At 46.3% G+C, this 21,624-nt stretch overlaps 2 protein-coding genes and 1 long non-coding RNA gene across 6 annotated transcripts in view; 2 read left to right on the forward strand and 1 right to left on the reverse strand.

Moving 5' to 3' along the window:
- Positions 1-424, reverse strand: part of CYP4F22 (cytochrome P450 family 4 subfamily F member 22) — a 59,431-nt gene extending 59,007 nt beyond the window's left edge. For both annotated transcript variants that reach the window (XM_079959515.1, XM_079959514.1), the window contains exon 1: positions 378-424. In XM_079959515.1, coding sequence (XP_079815641.1) covers positions 378-409 — 32 coding nt within the window. In that variant the 5' untranslated portion in view covers positions 410-424. The remainder of the gene's footprint in view (positions 1-377) is intronic.
- Positions 1-21,624, forward strand: part of LOC307206562 — a 96,246-nt gene that overhangs the window by 70,793 nt on the left and 3,829 nt on the right. The gene's annotated exons all lie outside the window — the stretch shown is intronic.
- On the forward strand, positions 2,699-15,234 carry PGLYRP2 (peptidoglycan recognition protein 2). Of its 3 annotated transcripts, none has more exons than XM_079959532.1 (5): positions 2,699-2,852; positions 7,957-8,066; positions 8,957-9,853; positions 11,675-11,885; positions 14,715-15,234. In XM_079959532.1, exons 2-5 carry the CDS (start codon positions 8,006-8,008, stop codon positions 15,049-15,051), a joined length of 1,506 nt encoding a protein of 501 aa, XP_079815658.1. In that variant the 5' UTR covers positions 2,699-2,852; positions 7,957-8,005; the 3' UTR covers positions 15,052-15,234. The 3 variants fall into 3 exon arrangements, with proteins under 3 accessions (XP_079815658.1, XP_079815657.1, XP_079815659.1); XM_079959531.1 differs by having other exon boundaries at positions 2,726-2,763; XM_079959533.1 differs by having other exon boundaries at positions 2,726-2,763; positions 8,957-9,849; positions 14,715-14,911.

A 21,624-nucleotide genomic window follows, 5' to 3' on the forward strand; every position in this document is an offset into this window, starting at 1 on the left:
ACCCGGAACGGACAATAAAAGAGGAGTGATAATGTCATTCCTCAAGTCTTTATAAAGAGTGCAAGCCAGAAAGGTATGCGCCACCAATTCGGTACTGCTATCTCCGCAGGAACATAAGCGCTTTTCGTGTGGAATCTGTTGGAATCATCCCTCAAGTACAGCCGAGGGCAATACATTCAATCACAAATACTTTTTGGCAGCATTCCTCTACCTTTGTTGACTTCCGGCCTCCGCCCGTACGGTCAGTGTTTTTCCATTCTTACAACACAGCTTAACCCGCAAAGCCTGATCTGGCCTTATTGCCTCATAGTACCCTACATTAAAGAATGGCTTATACATCTGTAAACCTGGAAACTGGACAAGACCAGAAATCTCACCTAAAATGAGGGAAACGATGTGCTACGTGCATGCAACCAACCGCTACCCTTTCTATCACTGGCATTCAGTATTTCATTCGGCGTCAAAATGGCGCTAGCTGCTGTGCGGAACAAAAGAAGCCGTGTGGTATCAGCTCGGAGGACTTGCAGTCATCCCTAGATAAGCAGGTAGGTGGAGTTTAGTTAGGTCATTGCAGTGACCCAGGAGCACCTTAACATGATAACAGTCCTTAAAGGAATGATGCTACTCTTTCAGATCTGGACGGACCGGAACAGGCATTACCTGCAATTAATACTCTGACATTTATTTATTTTGTTTCGCAAGCTTTAGATACTGCTCGATTGTAATAACACCCGGAAGCAATTAAGTAATAAAAGGCTAAAATGACAATTTTTCAGGGAACAATCTATCTCATCCGGCAATAAGTCATTGGTCTGTTAGGGATTCTCCACCTTAAGCAAATCTGGATTTAGTTGCATGAAGCTCACTGGAAGATAACCATTCATCCAGCCCCAGGGGGATTGTGGGAATAAAATGGAACGCAGAGAACTATGTTTATGGCCTTGAGCTCCTTGAAGGAAAGGCAAAATATAAATGTAGGCAATAAATATGATGCAACATGGTAATTACCCGCAGATCTTAACTAAATTGCAGCACCTGACCTCCACTATCGCTATGTCATGTTTGGTGTCAATGCTGGCCAGCAAATCAACATTGGACTAAAGTTCTGTTTGTGGCAACTGATTGGTTGCCTTCCTCTTCCCATGTTCCAGCTTGTCAATATCCTTGTTAAACTGAGGTGCCCAGAACCCGTCACAGGACTCCAGGTGTGGTTCACAACTGCACAGATCTGGAGATGCCGAGTGGGGATGAGTGGCTAGCCTGGAGATTCTGGGGGCTAGATCCATAGGGGCACCAGTTGCCTATGGTTGTCCAAGAAGAGACTCTATGGCACACAGAAACGTTGGCCTCCATTAACAATCACGGGGCTGTGTTGCTGAGGGAAAACATTCTCTCCTTAATCTAGAAGTAAAATATCTGTAAGCTAGAAAGAAAGTTAGGCCTCTTAGCTGCTGTGGGTTTGTTGGGTTAGGAGTCAATACAGAGATGTTTCTATGCTTATGAATAGAGCAGGTAATTGAGTGAGCAAATGTGTTTTCTTTCTCTTTTTTTAATAACATTTTTGTTAGTTTTCAATTACAATCCAATAATAGCCTCATCATATCAATACTAATTTATTACAGTGGTACCACCATTTACATCCACCCTGTCTTCTGTCCATTGTGGTGAACGGGTTACTTCTGGGTTTGCTGCTTGCGCATGCACAGAAGCGCTAAATCATGCTTCATGCATGTGTACAAGCGCAAAACTGCTCCGTGTGTGCACACAGAATGGTGCTTTCGTTGGGCGTCCGGGGCTCTGGAACGGATCCCGGACTCAAAACAAGGTACCACTGTATACAATTATTATTACCAATCGTTCAAATACAGATTTAGATAATTTGGATAAAGTGGGCCCCCGCGTGCTAGAATTGGTGGCTTGATTATTTGCTTTATTTCTGCGTTCCAAAATCTTATTCATTTCCATTACATTCCAGTCATAATAATAATCCCTTATACAACAACTGCGATATTAATAACTTCTATTTGTGTTGACACATTAAATGATTTATAGAACTACAAGTGAGGCACTCAAACTATATCCTTGTTCTTCCTGCACGTGGCAATTATTATGTCCGTGGTGTTTCTTTCTGTCCTTGTAAGATGTTATGTCTTTTTGTCCCCCGGTTTGCGAACTATTTTTGGAAGCTAAACGTCTAATGGGGCTTCCGCAGCTTCTGATAGGCTGCAGGAGCTTCCTGCAGCCAATCAGAAGCTGTGCTTTGGTTTCTGAATGTTTTGGAAGTCAAACAGACTTCTGGAACGGATTCCATTCAACTTCCAAGGTACGACTGTAATGTGTTTTCTCCCCATCCTCTGCACATGGTGGATACTTTCATCAGCAAACACCGAACATCATCTTCTTCTCCACTGACTGAATCCACCAGGCATAATTTCTGCCAATTTGGAGATGCTGAGGAAATGAAACCCTTACCCTGCTGCCTCGGTTTCCCCACCCCAGATACCAAAGGATTGCGTGCCTTCATGTGTTGCCCTACTTTGTTTAGATTCCTTGTGTCAATAATGTGCCTCCCAGCAGAACACTGCCAAATCCCTGCTTGGAGCGCTTAGGGGATCTCCCTCAGCAGGTCAACAAGGTCAGAGCGCTGGGAATTCCTCCAAGCAGAGGGGTTGGGTAGCTCACCCACGTTGACAGAGCAGGTTTGCTAGCGGTGCAGAAACGGCAGCCTGTCGCATCTGTCATGAACGTGGGGAAATCGCTTGGGTAAGGCTGGCCGGCTGTCGGGAATGGTATAAGATCCCTGAGCCCAGGTAGCTGGCAGCATTACCACATTGGTTCCCTGCATGAGGAAGGTAAGCATCCATTTTCCAATTAGAACGTTAGCAGTGGCAAAGTTTTTATTGGTGGTTGCAAGAACCAATGATCCCTATATTCTGAACAAAATGCTTGTTTAACCTGGAGGTAGGCTGTATGAATTGTGTATTGCTTTGTAACAATTTGTTGGGTCTCTGGACTGTAATAAAGATTGTTGTTGCTGTTGTCCAGTTAGATAGCATAGGGGAATGGCTCTTGCGGGCTTTGGTGATGGGATTGCACAGAGAGCACTGTGCATAGAGGTGCCCTCTTCATTTTCTCCTCCCCTAAAAGAGGACAGGCTATTCTCCCCACGGCTACTGCACTCATCAGGAGTTCAGTCCTAAATGATTTTGCAAACTCCCTATTTTCTGGTTCTAGGTCTCCTCTGCATCTCACCCTTGTTGTTGTTTAGTCGTTTAGCCGTGTCCGACTCTTCGTGACCCCATGGACCAGAGCACGCCAGGCACTCCTGTCTTCCACTGCCTCCCGCAGTGTGGTCAAACTTAAGCTGGTAGCTTCAAGAACACTGTCCAACCATCTCGTCCTCTGTCGTCCCCTTCTCCTTGTGCCCTCCATCTTTCCCAGCATCAGGGTCTTTTCCAGAGAGTCTTCTCTTCTCATGAGGTGGCCAAAGTATTGGAGCCTCAGCTTCAGGATCTGCCCCTCCAGTGAGCACTCAAGGCTGATTTCCTTAAGAATGGATACGTTTGATCTTCTTGCAGTCCATGGGACTCTCAAGAGTCTCCTCCAGCCCCATAATTCAAAAGCATCAATTCTTCGGCGATCAGCCTTCTTTATGGTCCAGCTCTCACTTCCATACATCACTATTGGGAAAACCATAGTTTTAACTATATGGACCTTTGTCGGCAAGGTGATGTCTCTGCTTTTTAAGATGCTGTCTAGGTTTGTCATTGCTGCATCTCACCTTAGCTGTGCCAAAACTGTTGTGATCCCATAAATTCCAGGGATTTTATGCCCTTGAGTGAAATGGCTGTGGAGTGGAGAACCCCTGTAGGAGGACTTTTCCAGGGCAGCACTGAATAGCTTTTCTCTGTTGCGTTTAGTAAGCTGAAATGTAGAATTACAAAATTCTTCCTTTTACAAATAGAAAACCCATAGGGGCTACTGTGGTGGAAAGGAAGCTATGCTGAAATGCAGCTTCCTCACCTCCAGAAACCCTACAAAGACATGAGTGATTCCACTGCTATAGAAGTCTGCCGGGTGCTGTAATAAGCACAGAAATGCTGCAGTTACTTGCCCAAAGGAATGTTATTTCTGGATTCAACTGACAAGAACAGGGAGGGATCAGGAATATACGAGTAATCTGGATAGGGAGACAGGTTTTACTAAAGAAGCGAGGAAAATGGAATTCTGGTTTCCAAACCAACAGAAGAAAGAAGGCGTTTGTCACCTATGTTCTATCAACATGAGGACTAGAATCCTGAAATAACAACTGGATTCTGCATCAGAGGCCATTTGCTGCAGATTCTGAGATATACACCCTTGCCCGTGCCATGGCTTTTATCAGAAGGGGCACACTTTTTTTGGTGATGTTCTAAGCTTTGATCTAACCACAGTATCCTTGTTGAATTTTGAGGTGGGCGGGTAGGAGGAATAACGACCAAGCCCCTCTTGCAAAGAGAGGAGGAAAATGAAGTTGTTGTGCAGTGAGCAAGTTGTTAATAATTGTTTATATTCTGCTGGGAGAGGCCTAGAGTGACTGGGAAAACCCAGCCAGATAGGTAGGGAATTAATAATTAATTTTTAAAAAATTAATAGTGGGTTGTGATGCCTAGGTCCAGATTAAGATGTGTAGGATGAAGGACAGAATATAAATTTAATCAATTAATTAATTAATAGAAGCAGCAGCAGCTGGATAGGCAGTCCAGCCTAAATTCTTTCTCTCTTTGGAGGAGAAAGACACAGTGTGTGGAACATGACTTTTTTTATGAATTGAGGCCAACTGGGTGCAATCATCGCCACTAGAAAACTGAATGAAAATTGTGCATGGGGATGTGTCAACTCTGCATACAACCAGCTAGTTTCTTGCAGGTGCCACCAGTGGCTTTGAATTAAGAGTTTTTGATGACACCACCGCAAACGACTTAAACAGTGTGAAGCGAGACAGGTACCTACCGTAATTCTGTTGCTCAAAACCAGCAGCCTGCAGAAAAGGAGCTGGTTTGTGCAGGAGTGAAGTAGTTGCTGCATGCCCAGCAACTGTTAGACTCAGCCCTTGGCATGAGTCATGCTGCCTTCTGCACATTCAGGGAGGCAAACAAGCATACCCACTCGGGTTATGAGGGAGGAAAGTTCACAGAGTTACAAAATTACCCCTCAGAGAGATAACAGAGAACTTTGTTTATTCTTGGAAAGGCATGTACCGTATCTAGTGAAATTGAATGATTTAGATAGGACTGAACAGGGTAGGAGACCAGCTGTTTCCTCACCAAGGGAAGTTGGCAGTGTGTGTGTGTGTGTGTCCAGACTTGCTGCTAAATCATTTTTAGGCTAGGGGTGATTCCTCCCTGATGGAAAGAATAGGTTGCACCAAGCAGGGAACACACCTCTTATCTTGGAAGGATATGTATTCTTAATGTTGTACAGTGGTACCTCGGGTTACAGACACTTCGGGTTACAGACTCTGCTAACTCAGAAATAGTACCTTGGGTTAAGAACTTTGCTTCAGGATGAGAACAGAAATCGCACAGCAGCGGTGTGGCGGCAGCAGGAGGCCCCATTAGCTAAAGTGGTAGCTCAGATGTGATTTAACAGAATCCCCCTCCCCTAATGAGTCAGAAATTAAGGACTTAAGCTGTGGATTTAAGGCTGTGTGGAGATAAACTTTCGATCCAAAGCAATGTTTCAAGATGAAGCTGGAAAGCTAAGAGTTTTGGAGTGACGCAGTCAGGAAAAAATGCCGTTCGCCATTTTGTGAGGCATTGTGGGAGCTCTTGGGTCTGGGAGGAGAAAGAGAGAAATAGAGTTGTTTACATATCGTGAATCAACTCCTCGGTGGGACTTAAGAGCGACAAATGCCAAAATTTACGATGGATAAAGTGATGTTATCTACGAAGGAGATATATGGAAACCATCTGGACAGTGAAGGAACGGGAAATCCACACAGGATTATTACACTTGCTATCGGCTTAAGGAGACTAACAGAAGAGATCGTAAAGGAAAAAGAGAAATTATATGAACAAGATATGATGTGGCAACACCAAGATAAGACTGGATAGAATTATGAACTTTGTTTGGACTGATTGGGACTGATTTGGACATTAACGCAGTAATAAGAAGATGATCTGAATTCCCCTTTGGATCTTGAAGTATGGGTTCCCCCAACAAAATTTAAAAATTTGGCTTTGTAATTCGGAATTTATATGATGTGATTTAATTTGATGTGATTGGCCAGTTAATAAAAATTATTAAAAAAATAAATAAATAAAGTGGTAGCTCAGGTTAAGAACACTTTCAGGTTAAGAACAGACCTCCAGAACGAATTAAGTACCCAAGGTACCACTGTACTAAGTGTCCTTCCAGATACCTGCTTCTGCCAGGTAATGTCCCCACTCCCAGTCTGGCTTTTATTTTTAGAAGCTAGAGAAGTGCAAAAAATGACACTTCAGGAATCAGTAAGGGTCTGGTATAAGGGCTCCTTCTTCCATGTGTTTCCGTCAAGTTTGTTTCAGGGTTGATCTGCACATTTCCTGCATCTTCAGACTATAGGCAATCCGTCATAGCTGCAATACTGGGTGCCTCAGGGACGCAGGTGACGCTGTGGTCTAAACCAATCAGGTCGGTGGTTCGAATCCCCATGACTGGGTGAGCTCCTGTTGCTCTGTCCCAGTTCCTGCCAACCTAGCAGTTTGAAAGCATGCCAGTGTGAGTAGATAAATAGGTACCGCTGCAGCAGGAAGGTAAACGGTGTTTCCGTGCACTCTGGTTTCCGTCATAGTGTTCTGTTGCGCCAGAAGCAGTTTAGTCATGCTGGCCACATGATCCGGAAAGCTGTCTGTGGACAAACACTGGCTCCCTCGGCCTGAAAGGGAGATGAGCACCGCAACCCCATAGTCACCTTTGACTGGACTTAACCATCCAGGGGTCCTTTACCTTTACCTTTTACTGGGTGCCTGTTTGCTGCTGTTCAGCAAGCCTAGCAAGGTCCAAACTGACAGTTCTCCTGACAAAAATATGCTCCATTGCATGTTCTGAGCAAGCCAAGCTGATGTAATACTTACACCACAATCCTAACCGCATCTACTTGGAAGTAAGTCCCCCTGAGGGACGATAGGGCTTACTCCTGGGTAAGTGGGGCTAGTCCCTAGTCCTGTATGCACTTATCTGGGAGTGAGGCCTACTTAACTCAATGGGATTCTTTCTGGGCAGACATGTATATGATTGTGGTGGTAACTGAAATGCAGTGTTACATCTAGAGAAAGTTTGGCTGTGTGTGTCACTGAGGAGTAATAAGAGAAAAAAATATGTGTTGGTCAGCTGCATTCATGGACAGCTGTTGTTGCAAGGCACTTTTCAAGGAGAAGTCAGACATACGGTGCATTGTACTAATCTAATCCAGAAGTCACCAAGGTTATGTGTGACCTCATAGCAGGATCTTTCATATCCAGGAAAGAACACTGTCTGTCACAGCTGCCTCCTGAATACCCTGTACAAAAGCCAGGTTCAAAAATAAGCTATGCACTTGACCATTCTTTCACTAATAAAATACAATGGAAAGTTTTTTAAACAGTTCCAAGAACATTCTGCACATATGTGTATCTCTGGATAGCTTTCTAGGTATTTCCAGATCAACTGCAGCAGAACAGGGTACAAAAAATATTAGAACTTGTGGAACATCAGCGTTTGCTTTGCAAAACCATTCGAGGGTCCTTAAAAAGCCGCTTTCTACAGAGCTTCTCAAGTGAAGAGGTGAAATTTGCATGTTCTGAAGACAGGCTTTGCCATTCAGGATGGTGGGGGGGGGGTATGAGCTGGGGATGTTGTGAACCACTGCCTTTCCTCATTGGCCTCCAGCTCACATTCAGCAGTCCAGCCCCTTGACATTTATTTGTTTCTCCCCTCTACGCCTCATTGCTTCAGGTGCCAGCTGGCTCCACAATCAAAGGCTGCACTTCACCCAGCAGACGAGATGTTGCTACCATGGCTGAGCCTCGTACCTGTGCTTTTCTGTGTCTCCGCGGACAGTACAGGTAAGACTCGACCAATATGCACCCAGAGCTGTGCTAGCTCTGTTCTCACAAAGCCTCTGGGGTGACAAACAAATGAGTTTGAGAAGGACAGAAGGGAATGGGTAGCGGCCTGAATTCTGTTTGAAATCACAGGTGTCCAGGTCTTAAAGTCTCGGCCAGGGAATTTGCTTCTAGCCCTGCCTCAAAACTTCCACTATTCCTGCATGCTTTTGCCGGATGAATAACCAGAAAGCCTCGTGAGCGCTATTCATTTCTGTTTTAACTCTCTCTCTTCACAAAGGGCATGTTCTGATAGACCTAATATGAGTCAGCCAATATGGGTACCAACAGCTGACTTGCATTAGCTGAGCAGTGTGTTAATTTTACAGTCCTGGCATCGGTTGCCAAAGGGCAGCCCAGTTCATTCAGGTGTAGGCTACAATCCTGTACCTACTTACCTGGTGGTTCCCTGATTTTCCTCTGTGCCAGCCCAGCCCTTGCCACCAACACCCCCAGGCGGGTGGGCACAGAGCCTATGCACCAGCCCATGCCTTGCCACCAGAGCCAAGCCGGGCTGCACTGTGCCATCTGCCTGCCTGTAGAGGGAGGAGACCAGCCGTCAACACAGCCCTTGACAAGTGAATACCCCCAGTGTTGGCTGAGCAGCCATTCAGTGAGAGACCCCCTTGCCTGGGGGCACCTGGTTTGCACACCCTGAAAACCATGTGCCCGGGGCTATGCCCCCCCTGACCCCATGCTATGCCCCTGGGTCTGTGCTTTTTTGGTCGTGTCTGAGCACTTCTGCCAATGCCACTTTCCCCACAGAAACCTGCTCTTTAAAATCTTCTTTCTCCTGTCCTACTGTCTGCTTGCTCGCTCCAATTGTGATATTTCAATCCTGCCCTTTCCAGATTATTTGACATTGCACATGGACTCTGTGACTGGAGTTTTGGAAGACTTTGAATCCCAGCTGAGAAGGACCCCGGACCAGACTGTGACAGAGCTTTTCCGGGAGCTGGAGTGTTGCGAGGGCGAGCTCTGCCAGCTTCTCCTCGGCCCCGTGACTTCGGTGCCCTCAGACGTGTCTTATTTGAGTGAGCAGCAGAGCATTTTCCTCAAAAACCTGGTGAACCACGAGGTTGACGCCTCCTTGGTAGAACATGGGGTGGTCTTGACTCCTGATGGGACTACAGTTTCGCTAAGTCCTCTTCTTGCTGGGATAGCTGCTGGGCTCCAGAGGAGCCATAAGGAGACTCTGCGTGCCACACCTTTGATCGCCAACTCCACCAATAGTTCTGTGGTAGAGCTACCCCTTACTCTGGAGCCCCTCTTTGCCACAACGATTGCCATGGACCTCGGCAAAGCCTTTCTCCTCTTTCACACCAACAAAAGCCAGGTGGCCCTGGGACCAGACGGCTGCTGGGACAGCATCTCTGCACCTCAAAAATTCACCTTGATGGGGGCTCCCTCAACTCTTCCAGATGCTTTTATCAATGGTGCAATGGATGGCCTCATTCTAGGTACTTACTTGGCAGAGAAAGCAGATCCGCCATCCAACATCAGTGTCCTGCTGAAGGACTATTATGGTGGAGAGGGCCTGGGAGGCGAAAGTCCGATGCAGAGCAACTTCCGACGAAAGAACTTTGCAGCTCTGGTGAGCGAGGAAAAGCTGAGGATGCAAGTAGAGGATTCTCTCCTCCTGCTCCGGAGGCTGAATGAAAGCAACCCCTTGTTTGATGGCCTCACAAATGAAGAACTGAGATCCATCGCAAACCAGGCTGTAGAAGAATTCACGGCTTTGTATGTAGGTATGGATCACATGTGGGAAACCATATCTCCAGAACGGATTTATTCCTGGAGAACTATATTGGCAAAATTAAAAGAAGGGCACATTTTGAAGGATGGGTGTGCTTTAGTTCTCAGATTGTTTCAAAAAGGGCAATACATTCTGCTGTAAATGCACACTAAATCAAATCCCTTCCCACATCCCTTGTTAGAGGTCCTTAAATGTAAAGATACTTCTCCCTACTAGTTCTCTGTTTGTCTCCTACCCTATTCCATCCTAAACAAGAGATCCTCTTACTACATAGATGGGATGCTGCCCACATGTACTTCTTTTCAAAGCCCTTTGTTCACGGGGTTCATTTATTTAACATAATCATATCCCACTTTTCTGCTAAGACCTTTGGAGCAAATTACACAGACTCTCATTTTGTGGAGGGAAAGGGGAAGAGTAGAGGACATGCATCACTCCAACCCATGCAAAATATTTGGGGCTGCTTGCTTGCCTCCCATGACCCCTCCCCATCCGCCACCCCCTTGCCTCTCCTAATGGCCGGCCAGCCTGCCTCCTCCCAGCTGCCCTTGTTCAGACATGCTCAGAAATGGTGCCAAAAAGGAGGAAGGCACCAACTTGCACAAAATATTGTGTGTGTGTCCCCCTAAATATTTTATTGGAGGGGCAAAGGGGCCAGGGCCTCATAGAGTTGGTGCCTATGACATTAGCAATGTAGACCAGGGGTCAAAAAGGTTTACCTCACCTGGGCCGGTTCACTCCAGCAGAGATCCCTCCATGGGCCGGATTGCGGTTGTGCCCGCGATTTCCGACGTCTGCGCATATGCAGACATGATTTCCGGCACCGCGGAAGTGAGTCCCTGCGCCACTCTGCGTCGGTTTAGTGCAGCACGCAGGGACTCACCGAGCGGGCAGCTTGATTTGGGGGCGGCTCATGGACCAGTTAAACGACCCTTGTGGGCCGCTTGTGGCCCATGGACCTTAGGTTGCCTACCCCTGATGTAAACTGTACATGAACACATACCTTTCAAGTATCCCGATTTGAGTGGGAACTCCTGGAATTATGGAAGCCATCCTTGCTTCTGGCTGGATCCTGGGATGTCCTCGTTTGGGGTCCATTGCTCTAGCATGAGTCAGTTGCCTCCCGTAAGAGCTTGGCACCAATTCTGATCACTAGGATGTTGGAGGGTATGTGATCGCAAAATGTAACCGGGTAGGGGGGACCATATGAGACTGGTTTATCCTGATGCACAAAGATAGCTGAGGGTGAAATCACATAGCAGCTCTAAGCACATGGAGAGCTGGATGTCTGTGATCTGGCCCTAGGATGCAGGTGGCACTGTGGTCTAAACCACTGAGCCTCTTGGGCTTGCTGATCAGAAGGTCGGTGGTTCAAATCCCTGTGACAGGGTGAGCTCCTGTTGCTCTGTCCCAGCTCCTGCCAACCTAGCCGTTCGAAAGCACGCCAGTGCAAGTAGATAAATAGGTACCGCTGTGGCGGGAAGGTAAACGGCATTTCCGTGCGCTCTGGTTTCTGTCACGGTGCCCTGTTGTGCCAGAAGCGGTTTAGTCATGCTGGCCACATGACCTGACAAGCTGTCTTTGGACAAACGCCGGCTCCCTCGGCCTGAAAGCGAGATGAGCGCTGCAACCCCATAGTCGCCTTTGACTGGATGGATCTGTCCAGGAGTCCTTTATCTACCCTTACCTAGGAGCTGTGCCTCAAATAACACCTTTGTCCTATAATTTGCCCCTCCACCAAGCAGACATGCTGGCTGACCTGCTTTTTAAACACATGACCTACTTTATCAGCCGTGTTCTTCTCCCCTCACAGAGTGTCCTGCAATCATCCCACGGTGCATGTGGGGCGCCCGACCCTACAGAGGAATACCCGCGCAGCTTCAGTTGCCCCTGGGCTTCCTATACATCCACCACACTAGCACCCCTGCAAAGCCATGCCGAAGCTTCCCATCGTGTGCAGCGGACATGCGCTCGATGCAGAGATTCCACCAGGATTTCCGTGGCTGGGATGACATTGGCTACAGGTAAGCACAGTCCTATTGCAATACACAACTGGGAATGGACAGATCTGTCACCTGTTAAGAGTTGTTTTCATAGGTTTTTTCCTTCCATTTCTGCATTAATGTGCATTAAAAAATTCAAAGCAATGCTTTCTAAACCCTATCTAAATGTTTTTTTTTCCTCACCATGCATATCTAAAGGCAGATTCCAATCAACTTAAGCTGCGAAATAACTGTCTTGCAACCTTTGAAGAAGTGCAGAATCTGGTGGATAACTTAGTTCTCATTTGTGTGTTAGGGTGGATCTAAACACAGATCTAAACCACAGAGCGTAGGGCTTGCTGGTCAGAAGGTCGGCGGTTCGAATCCCTGCAACGGGGTGAGCTCCTGTTGCTCGGTCCCTGCTCCTGCCCACTTAGCAGTATGAAAGCACGTCAAAGTGCAAGCAGATAAATAGGTACCACTCCAGCGGGAAGGTAAATGGCGTTTCCGTGCACTGTTCTGATTCGCCAGAAGCAGCTTAGTCATGCTGGCTACATGACCCGGAAGCTGTCTGCAGACAAACACCGGCTCCCTTGGTCTATAGAGTGAAATGAGTGCGCAACCCCAGAGTCGTCCACGACTGGATCTAACAGTCAGGGGTGCCTTTACCTTTAAACACAGGAAAGCAATGCTATAAATAAGCCAGAAATTACATTGTTTTAACAAAAGAAAAAATCTCTATGGAAAATAGCGTTTTAAAATTTCTTCCTCTCTGGCACCATCTGGTGTTGCATGTTTCTTTGCTAATGTAGCTGAGTCCTTATTCCACCCAGGGCATATCAAGGCCACTTAACTAATAAGTATCAATGAATATCAAATTCTTCAAGCATCCCTATGTTTAATGCACCGTAGGCTCAGAGAAGATTTCCCAGTGCAGAATCCTGCGAAAGGTGAATTGAGTTCTGCAAGTTGGGGTGAAATTGCAGTTAGATGTCGTTCCCATCCCAACCCATGCCATTCTTGGCTAAAAATAAACAAATGAGGCCTAATTCTCTGTGTTTCAGACTTAACTTCATACTGCTGGTGGTGGCTTATTTAAATAAATAACTAAAAACCCTGCATATGGGAAAGTCAGTCTAGAACCTATTTCCAGACTTCCAGTTTGGGGGTATTTTTGCATGGTTGTTGAGCATTCCATCATGCCAGGTGCCTTCTCACCTACGGCCTGAAGCTATACCTTCCAAAAAAAAGTTTATTACCACACCAAGAACTATGAAATTCCTAGATCAAGGAAAGGATCATAATTTAGTCCAGCTTCTGATCTCAAAAGCTTAATTTCACTCCTTTTGACACTGGAGTATAACACTAGAGTTCATGGAACACGTGGGCTTTTTTTCATCTGGAACTCACTGGAACTCAGTTCCAGCACTTCTTAGGTGGGAGACATTGTCATTATAAGAGAATGAGGGAGGTGTTCAGGATGAGTTCCTGCACCTCTTTTTCTAGAAAAAATAGCACTGTGGAACCGGATGAATAGCCTACCTTTCAACTGGAAAACGAGATTGCAGACTGGTTTTTGCTCTCAACCACAGAGCCTAGGACTTGCCGATCAGAAGGTCAGCGGTTCGAATCCCCGCGGTCCCAGCTCCTGCCAACCTAGCAGTTCGGAAGCATGTCAAAGTGCAAGTAGATAAATAGGTACCGCTCCGGCAGGAAGGTAAACGGTGTATCCGTGCGCTGCTCTGGTTTGCCAGAAGCGGCTTAGTCATGCTGGCCACATGATCCGGAAGCTGTACACCGGCTCCCTCGGCCAATAAAGTGAGATGAGCGCTGCAACCCCAGAGTCGGTCACGACAGGACCTAATGGTCAGGGGTTCCTTTACCTTTACCTTATGCAAAGCTGTGGGCAGCATTCAAGTAGCACATCCTGTCCCTTGCATGTGCCCCACACCCTCCCCAAATCTTATCCAGAGCATTGTGAAAGCCCTAGAAACATATTTAGGGGACATCCAGGGGTAGGGCAGGGGGTGACTGTTCCATTGTGCAAGTGGAAATCCTTGAACCGGTAATGATAATGATAAATTTTTATATGCCATCCATCTGACTTGGTTGCCCCAGCCACTCTGGGTGGCTTCTAACAAATTAAAGACATCAAGCACAGTAAAACATGATGATAGTCATTGTTTGGATGGGGGGCTTTTATCCATTTCCGCAGTCACACAATCAATCCATCAGTAGCTGAACTGGGTTCCACACAGTCACAAAAACAAATGAAGCGAAAAAGCCTCAAAAGCAAAAACGCAAAATAAATAGCAAAAACAAAGCACCAAACTTAATCCATTCCGGAAGTCTGTTTAGCTTCTGAGATGTTCAAAAAACAAAGCGCAGCTTCTGATTGGTGCAGGTGCCCCGGAAACAATAGCTGACAGCCGCACCGGCCATTCGGCTTCTGAAAAATGTTCGAAAACCGGAACACTTACTTCCGGGTTTTTGGCGTTAGAGAACCAAGGTACCACAGTATAAATATATACAGCCATACCTCGGGTTAAATGTGCTTCAGGTTGAGCATTTTCAAGTTACGCTCTGCAGCAACCCGGAAGTAACGGAGCGTGTTACTTCCGGGTTTCACCGCTTGCACATGTGCAGATGCTCAAAATGACATCACGCGCATGCGTGGAAGCGGCAAAACGCGACCCGCGCATGCGCAGACGCACAGTCACGTCTTACGTTCTATTAAGGATGCGAACGGGGCTCCGGAACGGATCCCGTTCGCATCCAGAGGTACCACTGTATATATATATATAGAGAGAGAGAATGACAGCAAGGCTGAGCTCCTTGGTAATACAACACTTATCTTCTATCCTTGCACAGCTATGTTGCCGGAGGTGATGGATACATCTACCAGGGGAGAGGCTGGCACTGGGTAGGAGCGCACACACGGAGCTACAACACCAAAGGCTACGGCATCAGCTTCATCGGGGACTACATGGAGGCGCTGCCAGACGCCCACAGCATGGAACTGGTGAAGAACAATTTCATAAAGTGTGCTGTGAGGGGCTCCAAGCTGCAAGCCAACTACACCATCCATGGGCACCGCCAGATGGGGAACACCCTATGCCCGGGAGACAGACTCTTCAAAGAGATTCAAACCTGGAAAGGTTTCGCAGTGAGGTGCTTTACAGACAAGGGTGTTCGTCGCTGCATCTGACATAGAGCTTCCTGATGTTGTTTCCTGATGTGAGAGTCTTCAAGAACCCATCATCCCACAGACTGGGGGAAGAGTGCCATCAATGCCCAAGTCCAACACCAGGGGGCGGCTGTTCAACACATGCAAGGAAGCCAGGGCTGAATTCAAAATCCTTAAGCAAAATAAATGATGACAGTCATACAATACTTTGATTTGAAAAACTGGGGAATGCAAATATAAGATCCATGGGACTATGGTGGGGGGCAGTGGTGTGGAAGAAAGGGACTGAAAATAATGAAGGAATGCAGCTGGAGGTGAACTAGAGAAATCTGTCCAAGAATTACACAGCCAGCCCACTGTGTGCCTCTGCTCCTCTCTGCAAGGGCAAATATACAGAATAGAGATACAGAGCCACTGAAAAAAGGCACTTTCATGTGCAAATTTTGTGTTTTCCCTAATGATAACAAAATGGCGTCCCAAATCAGAGCAGGGCAATACCATGCTATATCCAAGGCAGATTTTTTTTTGGGGGGGGGGGGTGAGACCCTGCAACTATGACATCCAATGAAAGGGAAGAGGTGGGAGAGGATGCCAAATTTTGGCATCGCCCAGGGTGCCACTGAAATTTGAGCTCTGCCACAGCTATATCATCAGCCCTGGACCTGAAAGCCATAGGGGGAGATTGCACCATTTCACATCTAGCTATATGTAAGATGACCGTTGTTATAAGAATAATACAGTACGTCTAATTCCCTTATGGAGTATCTAGAGCCCATATAGAGTCCCTCAGGAGATTTCTATTGGTCGGAGAAAATAACAGAGGCCAATTGTTAATTGAAAGCAAAGCAGCTAGTAAGCCTGATCTTTATTAAAGGAAATAAACCGTTGCAACAGGGTCCCCACTCACCACACGCAGGAGGGAGAACCCCAAACAAGACCCTATAAAGACTTTTGAAATTGCCCAAGACCATCCCCCAAAACATCATACATACATCACAGAAGGAGGCGGTCTCCGGCAGAAATTTGAGTGTTGCTTCTCTCCCGTCTGCCAGGATACCTGGTAATGCCTTATCTGATTACCTTTTCTGGGTAGCCTGGCCATTCCTTTGAGATGGTAGATACTTTAGTTTCTGAATCTCTTACACATATTGATAGTAGGATCAGCTTAACAGATACGGTACTTGCCTGACTGTATTTGAAAAGAGAGGTAAAAGCCCCTACAGTCCAAAGACAACTGGAAAGCTTTTCCTATTGCCTTCCTCCTTGCAGAGAAATATTTGAGGTCAATTTGGGAGAGCCAAAATGGCTTCAGGATTGCTCTCCTGTACTATTTCAGACACGTGGTTCATATACTTATGTATGTGTTTGCCTTGTACATTTGTGAACATTTATTCTATATTTGAGACCTTTGAATTCTTATAACACTGTGTCTACATGGTTTCTTCATAGCTACCAAGTTAGCAACAGCAGCTGTAATAATTGTTCTTATATTAGTTTCTCTGGCCCATCTGCACTGGACATTTAAATCAGTATCATATCGCATGAAGCAGTCATGGCTCCCCACTCAAAAAGAAAAAAATTCTGGGAACTATAGCTTGTTAAGGAAGCTGAGAGCTGTTAGGGGACCCCTTTTCCCCTCACAGAGTTACAGTTCCCAGAGTTCCCTGGGAAGAGTGATTGACTGCTAAGCCACTCCGTGTAGTTAAATCTATAATGTGGTCAGGGTCTCTGTGTGGCTCTGTCTAGGTTACGAAAATCAACACTGCAACTGCTTTCATGTCCAAAACAAAGTAAGACATCCTCATTCTATGTGATAAGCATGCATATTCTCCCACAGACCACAGAAAAGGCATTGTCACCCCACAGAAGAAAATACCCCACAACAATATAGAGTTCTGCAGAAAAATGCCAACCTTTTCACCATTATTGAGGCCATGTGTTTAGCAGCTGTGTTTTTAAAATAAACAGCATACCACTTTTGTAAAATATGATTGAATTGTCTAAATAGTTCAATTGTCTAAGCTTTGAGTGAAATGGGTTCTACTTCTTGGAAAAACATAAGCTTTCTGATTGACAAGGTGGGCAAAGATACCAAATGAAAAGCTGTCTTCTTAGGGCTGCTGAAAATGCTGTCATATTGCAAGGGCTGTCATATTTGCAAACTGCTGATGAAATCAATCAGCCCAGTTAGGTTAATAATCTCTGTGCCAACAGTTGCCAGGGAAGTATCTGCTTTGTGATGTAAGCTTGGGCCAAAATGTTGCTATGGAAACTAATTCACTAAGGATGCTTCAGGAAAGGGAGCAGAAAAAGGCACAACTTCCTCCCTTGACCCTGCCTGGAGATGATGCCATCGAAGTGTCTGCGTCCTTGAGGGAGAAAACCAGGCAGTTCTGGAACTGGTGCTGGAAAAGACACAGAGGCCTAACTTGCCCTCTGTGAGAACCAAACACTGACGGTTTGGGTGATGCCCCTAGAACCCTAATGGGGTCTCTGCTGGAGTGTTAATGTTGGGAACCCCTCCATCTTCTGTTCAGCCTGAATATACATGTAAAACAAGCCTTGGACCATAGAAAAAGACACCAGTCTCCAGGAAACCTTCAATTCAAGGAAGCCAGATGGAAGGTATGTCCCAAAACACTTGGGCTGCTCAGAGCCTGGGGGGTAGAGAATGAAAGGATATTTAGGAAAATGGGCCACTAGGTCCAGTGAAATAACTTGCCCAGGATGCTGTCAATGATACGAATGGCTGCCTCCATTCCTATCACTCTTTTCAGGAGTTAATATCTGCATGGCGGCAGGCTCTTGTGTTAGTTCCACCCACCATCAGACATGGGGGGGGGGATGGAGGGCAGGAGGTGGGGGAGACAGGGCTTTCTGCATGGCAGCCCCTACATAGCGGAGCTCCCTCTCCATGGAGATTTCCCTCCCTGCTGAAGATTTCATCTTTTTTTTAACCCTGACATTTCTGTCACACTCATCTCCTTTTGTTGAAATTTATACTGTTCTCCATCTGGAGCAGTTTTACTGGGGAAGCTGCCCAGAATGGCTAGGGAAGTCCAGCCAGATGGGCAGGGTATAAATATTATTATTATTATTATTATTAGTAGTAGTAGTAGTAGTAGTAGTAGTAGTAGTACCACAGAGGGTTGGACTAGATGATCCCTGGGTTCCCTTTCTAACTCTGGGCTTCTTTAATCTATTTTTATAATGGTATGCTATATAGCTGTCACCCACCCTGGGACCTTCTTGTGACGGGCAGGTAAGAAATCTTACAAATCAAATAAAAGGGAAGAAGTGAGAAGGGAGATGCTGGATGTGGTGCGGATGATGGAGACCACCTCCCCAAAGTTGGACAAAGAGAGCAAATTGGACCTTGGGGGAGACGGACTCACAGCTGGGAAGACATGAGAGATACCTGCAATAAACAGGGAGTGGGCAGGTGGGGAAAGCAGAAATCTGGCCAACCCTGAAGGCCAGCAGCCCCATCCCCTTTGCTGCCATCCCCAATTATAAGCCCATTTCATGAGGGGAACTGGGAGGCCTGAAAGACGGAGCATGGCCAGGGACAGGACTATTTGCAGGTGTGCACAGTTGCAGAGCAGCTACAGTCTTGCATCTTGCGGAAACTCCATGCGCCCCAAGTGTCATGATGTACGGGCCTCGTCAGGATGTTTCCCAGGCAGTCCTGAGCCCAGCTGCAGCCAACCCACCGGGAAACCCATCTGTCGAGGACAATCTGGCCTTGGGCAGCAGGGACTGTGACATCCCTTATGACGGGCAAAAGTTAAGAGTGTTCTGTCAGAATGACGAAACTTCTGGAACGACTGAGGCTCCTTCAAATGTGTAGTGTAGTTTGTTGGCAGAGATCAGTAGTTTTCAGAAGTAGGCACACCTTGAAAGAGGAGGTTTTCACCCCGGTATGGCTTCCCTGTATCACATATGATGGTAGTCCCAGTGCAACTGGTACAGATGTGAAGCCTTTTCTATCTGTGGTAAATTTGTCTGTGAAAGAAAGAGTTCTGCATCTTGCTAGAGAAATTGAAAATCTTAAGTTCCTTTTATGCTTTTATCCTTTTTTTTGTTTTAGGTCACTTTTTTCAGATTCTTTTTTTAACGTTTCAGTTTAATATTAGTTAAATAAGGGGCTATATTTCCTTTTCAAGGGGGATTCAGCATCATACGTTTGTTTGTGTTGTAGTTTATCTGGGTCTGAGGTAACTTCTGTTTCTGCTTGTCTTATTTTTGTATTGTTTAGGGAAGTCCTTAATGTTTGATGTTTTATCATGTTTTTAATATTCTGTTGGGAGCTGCCAAGAGTGTCTGAGAAAACCCAGCCAGATAGGCAGGGTATAAATAATAAATTATTATTATTATTAGGCCGTATCTGTGCTACACATTTAAAGTTCTGGGATGCCATTTTAATAATGGGGCTGGGGCTCTCTCAGGGTGAACCCCCCACCCTCCAGCTCTCATTCCCCAGCCCCCACCCCAGGGTGTGGGGGGCATCCTTCAAAGCCACTATAGCCTCATACTCCTTCCAGTATTGGAGGCAGCCTAGCTTACCTCAGAGGGTTATTGCGAGGATAATTTGGACAGGGAAAGCACACCATGTATACCACCTTGAGTTCCTTGGAGGAAATGTGGGGTTTTCAAGTGAAAATAAGGCACCAAGGAAGACCTCCTGAGAGTACAAATGTCTTTTTTGGAAGCTGCCTAGAGGTGGTGAGTTAGCCAGGTGGAGAGAGAAGGTGTAGCCCCTACCCTAAATTGAAAAAGCAAGAACTTTCAAACCACTGGAACTCATAATACACAATGACTAAAGGAGGAACAGCTGGCCAGCCAACACCTTGGGCAGGGAGGTGAGTTTTTATGAGGTGTTGGAAACCGGATCACAGTCATGGCCCACTTTATTCCCTTTGAATCCCATAGGGATGCAAGACTGGGGGTAGGAAACTGTCAGGAAAGCCCAGATCCAGCTGTCCTGGCCCTCCTGGTGAGGGGTAAATTAAGGGGCAGGGCAGGTGCTTGGAAGCTGGATGAAGATACCAAGTGTTGACATGGGCCTGAGATGGAGAGAGAGAGAGAGAGAGAGAGAGAGAGAGAGCCCACAGTCCATTGGGCGAGGCCTTGGCCAAGATCTGACTTCACAATGGGCTGCAGAATGTTTTGCTTCCCAGGAAACCAGGTGAGTTGTTTGAAAGGATCCTGAGATCAGTTAAATGCTCATTCAGCTGTCTCTTCAGATCAGTTGACACCACAGATGCCTGTCTGCTTTAAGAACTGTCTTTCTTGGATCAGTTGGCATCAGAAACATCTGTCTACTTTGGACAACTATCTTTGGCTCAACTGAAAGCCCAGAGAATGGTCTCCTGCCTCCCCTGCTGCCACAGAAAATAAGGTAAGAGGGGAGAAATTCTGAAGCCTTGTTCTTCTCCCCCTACCCCATGGACAATTTTTAAAGATGCTCCATTGTCCCATGGAGTGTTCTGGTTAATTTTCTGACCCCCCCCCCCCATTTGTCTCCATTCAAATGGCAGGAGAATTGCCACCTCCCCCCCCCAAAAAAAAATCAGTAAAATGCTCCCCTACCCCCAGTTTCACCACCCACAACTAGGAATTTCTAGGAGCTCACTCAGCCCTAAAATACACACCCCACCTCGCAGGGCTCACACCCGCACCCTTAAGTATTCCCTCCATCGGGTGCATTTCCAGCATCTTGAATTACGGTAGTTTCTCAACTCCTATCTGGGGGGTGTAAAGGTGCAGTCAAGTACAACATTCTGATAGAGGACTAACGGCCTCCATGTTCTAACCGGTCGCTGTGACAACCAGTTTGTCGGTTGCTGGTAGTTTTGAAAAATAACTGCTCAGTTGCAGTCACCTCAGGACCAGCTTCCCTCTGGTATAGTTTATGTGCTTGTTATGTAACCTAAGCCTGCCTTCAGGTGCAGTTCTGTAAACCTGAATGAATCTGAGGGTAAAATAGTTTTATATTAACATGAATCAGATTCGTGTGTATATTCTTTAAGATGTATTCAAAGGGATTTTTAACCAGGAAGGCATCTTTACTAGTAGAACTCAGACGACTCAGCAACAAGCTGGTGGCTGCATAAACTTATAAAGGGGATTGTTTAACTCTGCTAAAGTAAAACTTCCCACACTATCAGCCCTAGACAGCAGATTCGGGATGTCAGATGTCATGGAGTGGGGGAGGAGGGCAGTTGGAATCTAGCAGCAACATCTGGAGGGTTTGGACACATAAAACAAGGTGATTTATCATCATAACATTGGGTAACTAGTCAGGAGTTTGTCCTGACCCTGATTATGAATGGCCAGAACTAGCCACTCACTGCCTAGTGTGGAAAGTGGAGCAAAGGACCTTTTTAGGAGAGAGGACCCTGGGATCAGTTCTGTACTCAAAATGAAAAATTGTGTCACTGTGTGCAAAGAGAAGTAACCAGCTGTCACCTTTGTCTGTTTAAAAAATTGTGGTGACTTGACACATAGGTATGAAAGGCTTTCCGACTGAGAAGTGCCAAAATCGCCTCAAAATGTGTGGCTGGTGGACACAATCTGCAAGGAGGAGGCGGC

This window comes from Podarcis cretensis (genome assembly GCF_951804945.1).
Source record: "Podarcis cretensis genome assembly, chromosome: 17".
In the NCBI taxonomy this organism is placed as follows: domain Eukaryota; kingdom Metazoa; phylum Chordata; class Lepidosauria; order Squamata; family Lacertidae; genus Podarcis; species Podarcis cretensis.

Bases quoted from the DNA above. Each gene is read 5' to 3' on its own strand.
- PGLYRP2 (XM_079959531.1), top strand. From the start codon at position 2,741: ATGAACGTGGGGAAATCGCTTGG. The intron at 2,764-7,956 runs GTAAGGCTGGCC...TCATTGCTTCAG, and splicing joins AACGTGGGGAAATCGCTTGG to GTGCCAGCTGGCTCCACAAT. The intron at 11,886-14,714 runs GTAAGCACAGTC...ATCCTTGCACAG, and splicing joins TGGGATGACATTGGCTACAG to CTATGTTGCCGGAGGTGATG.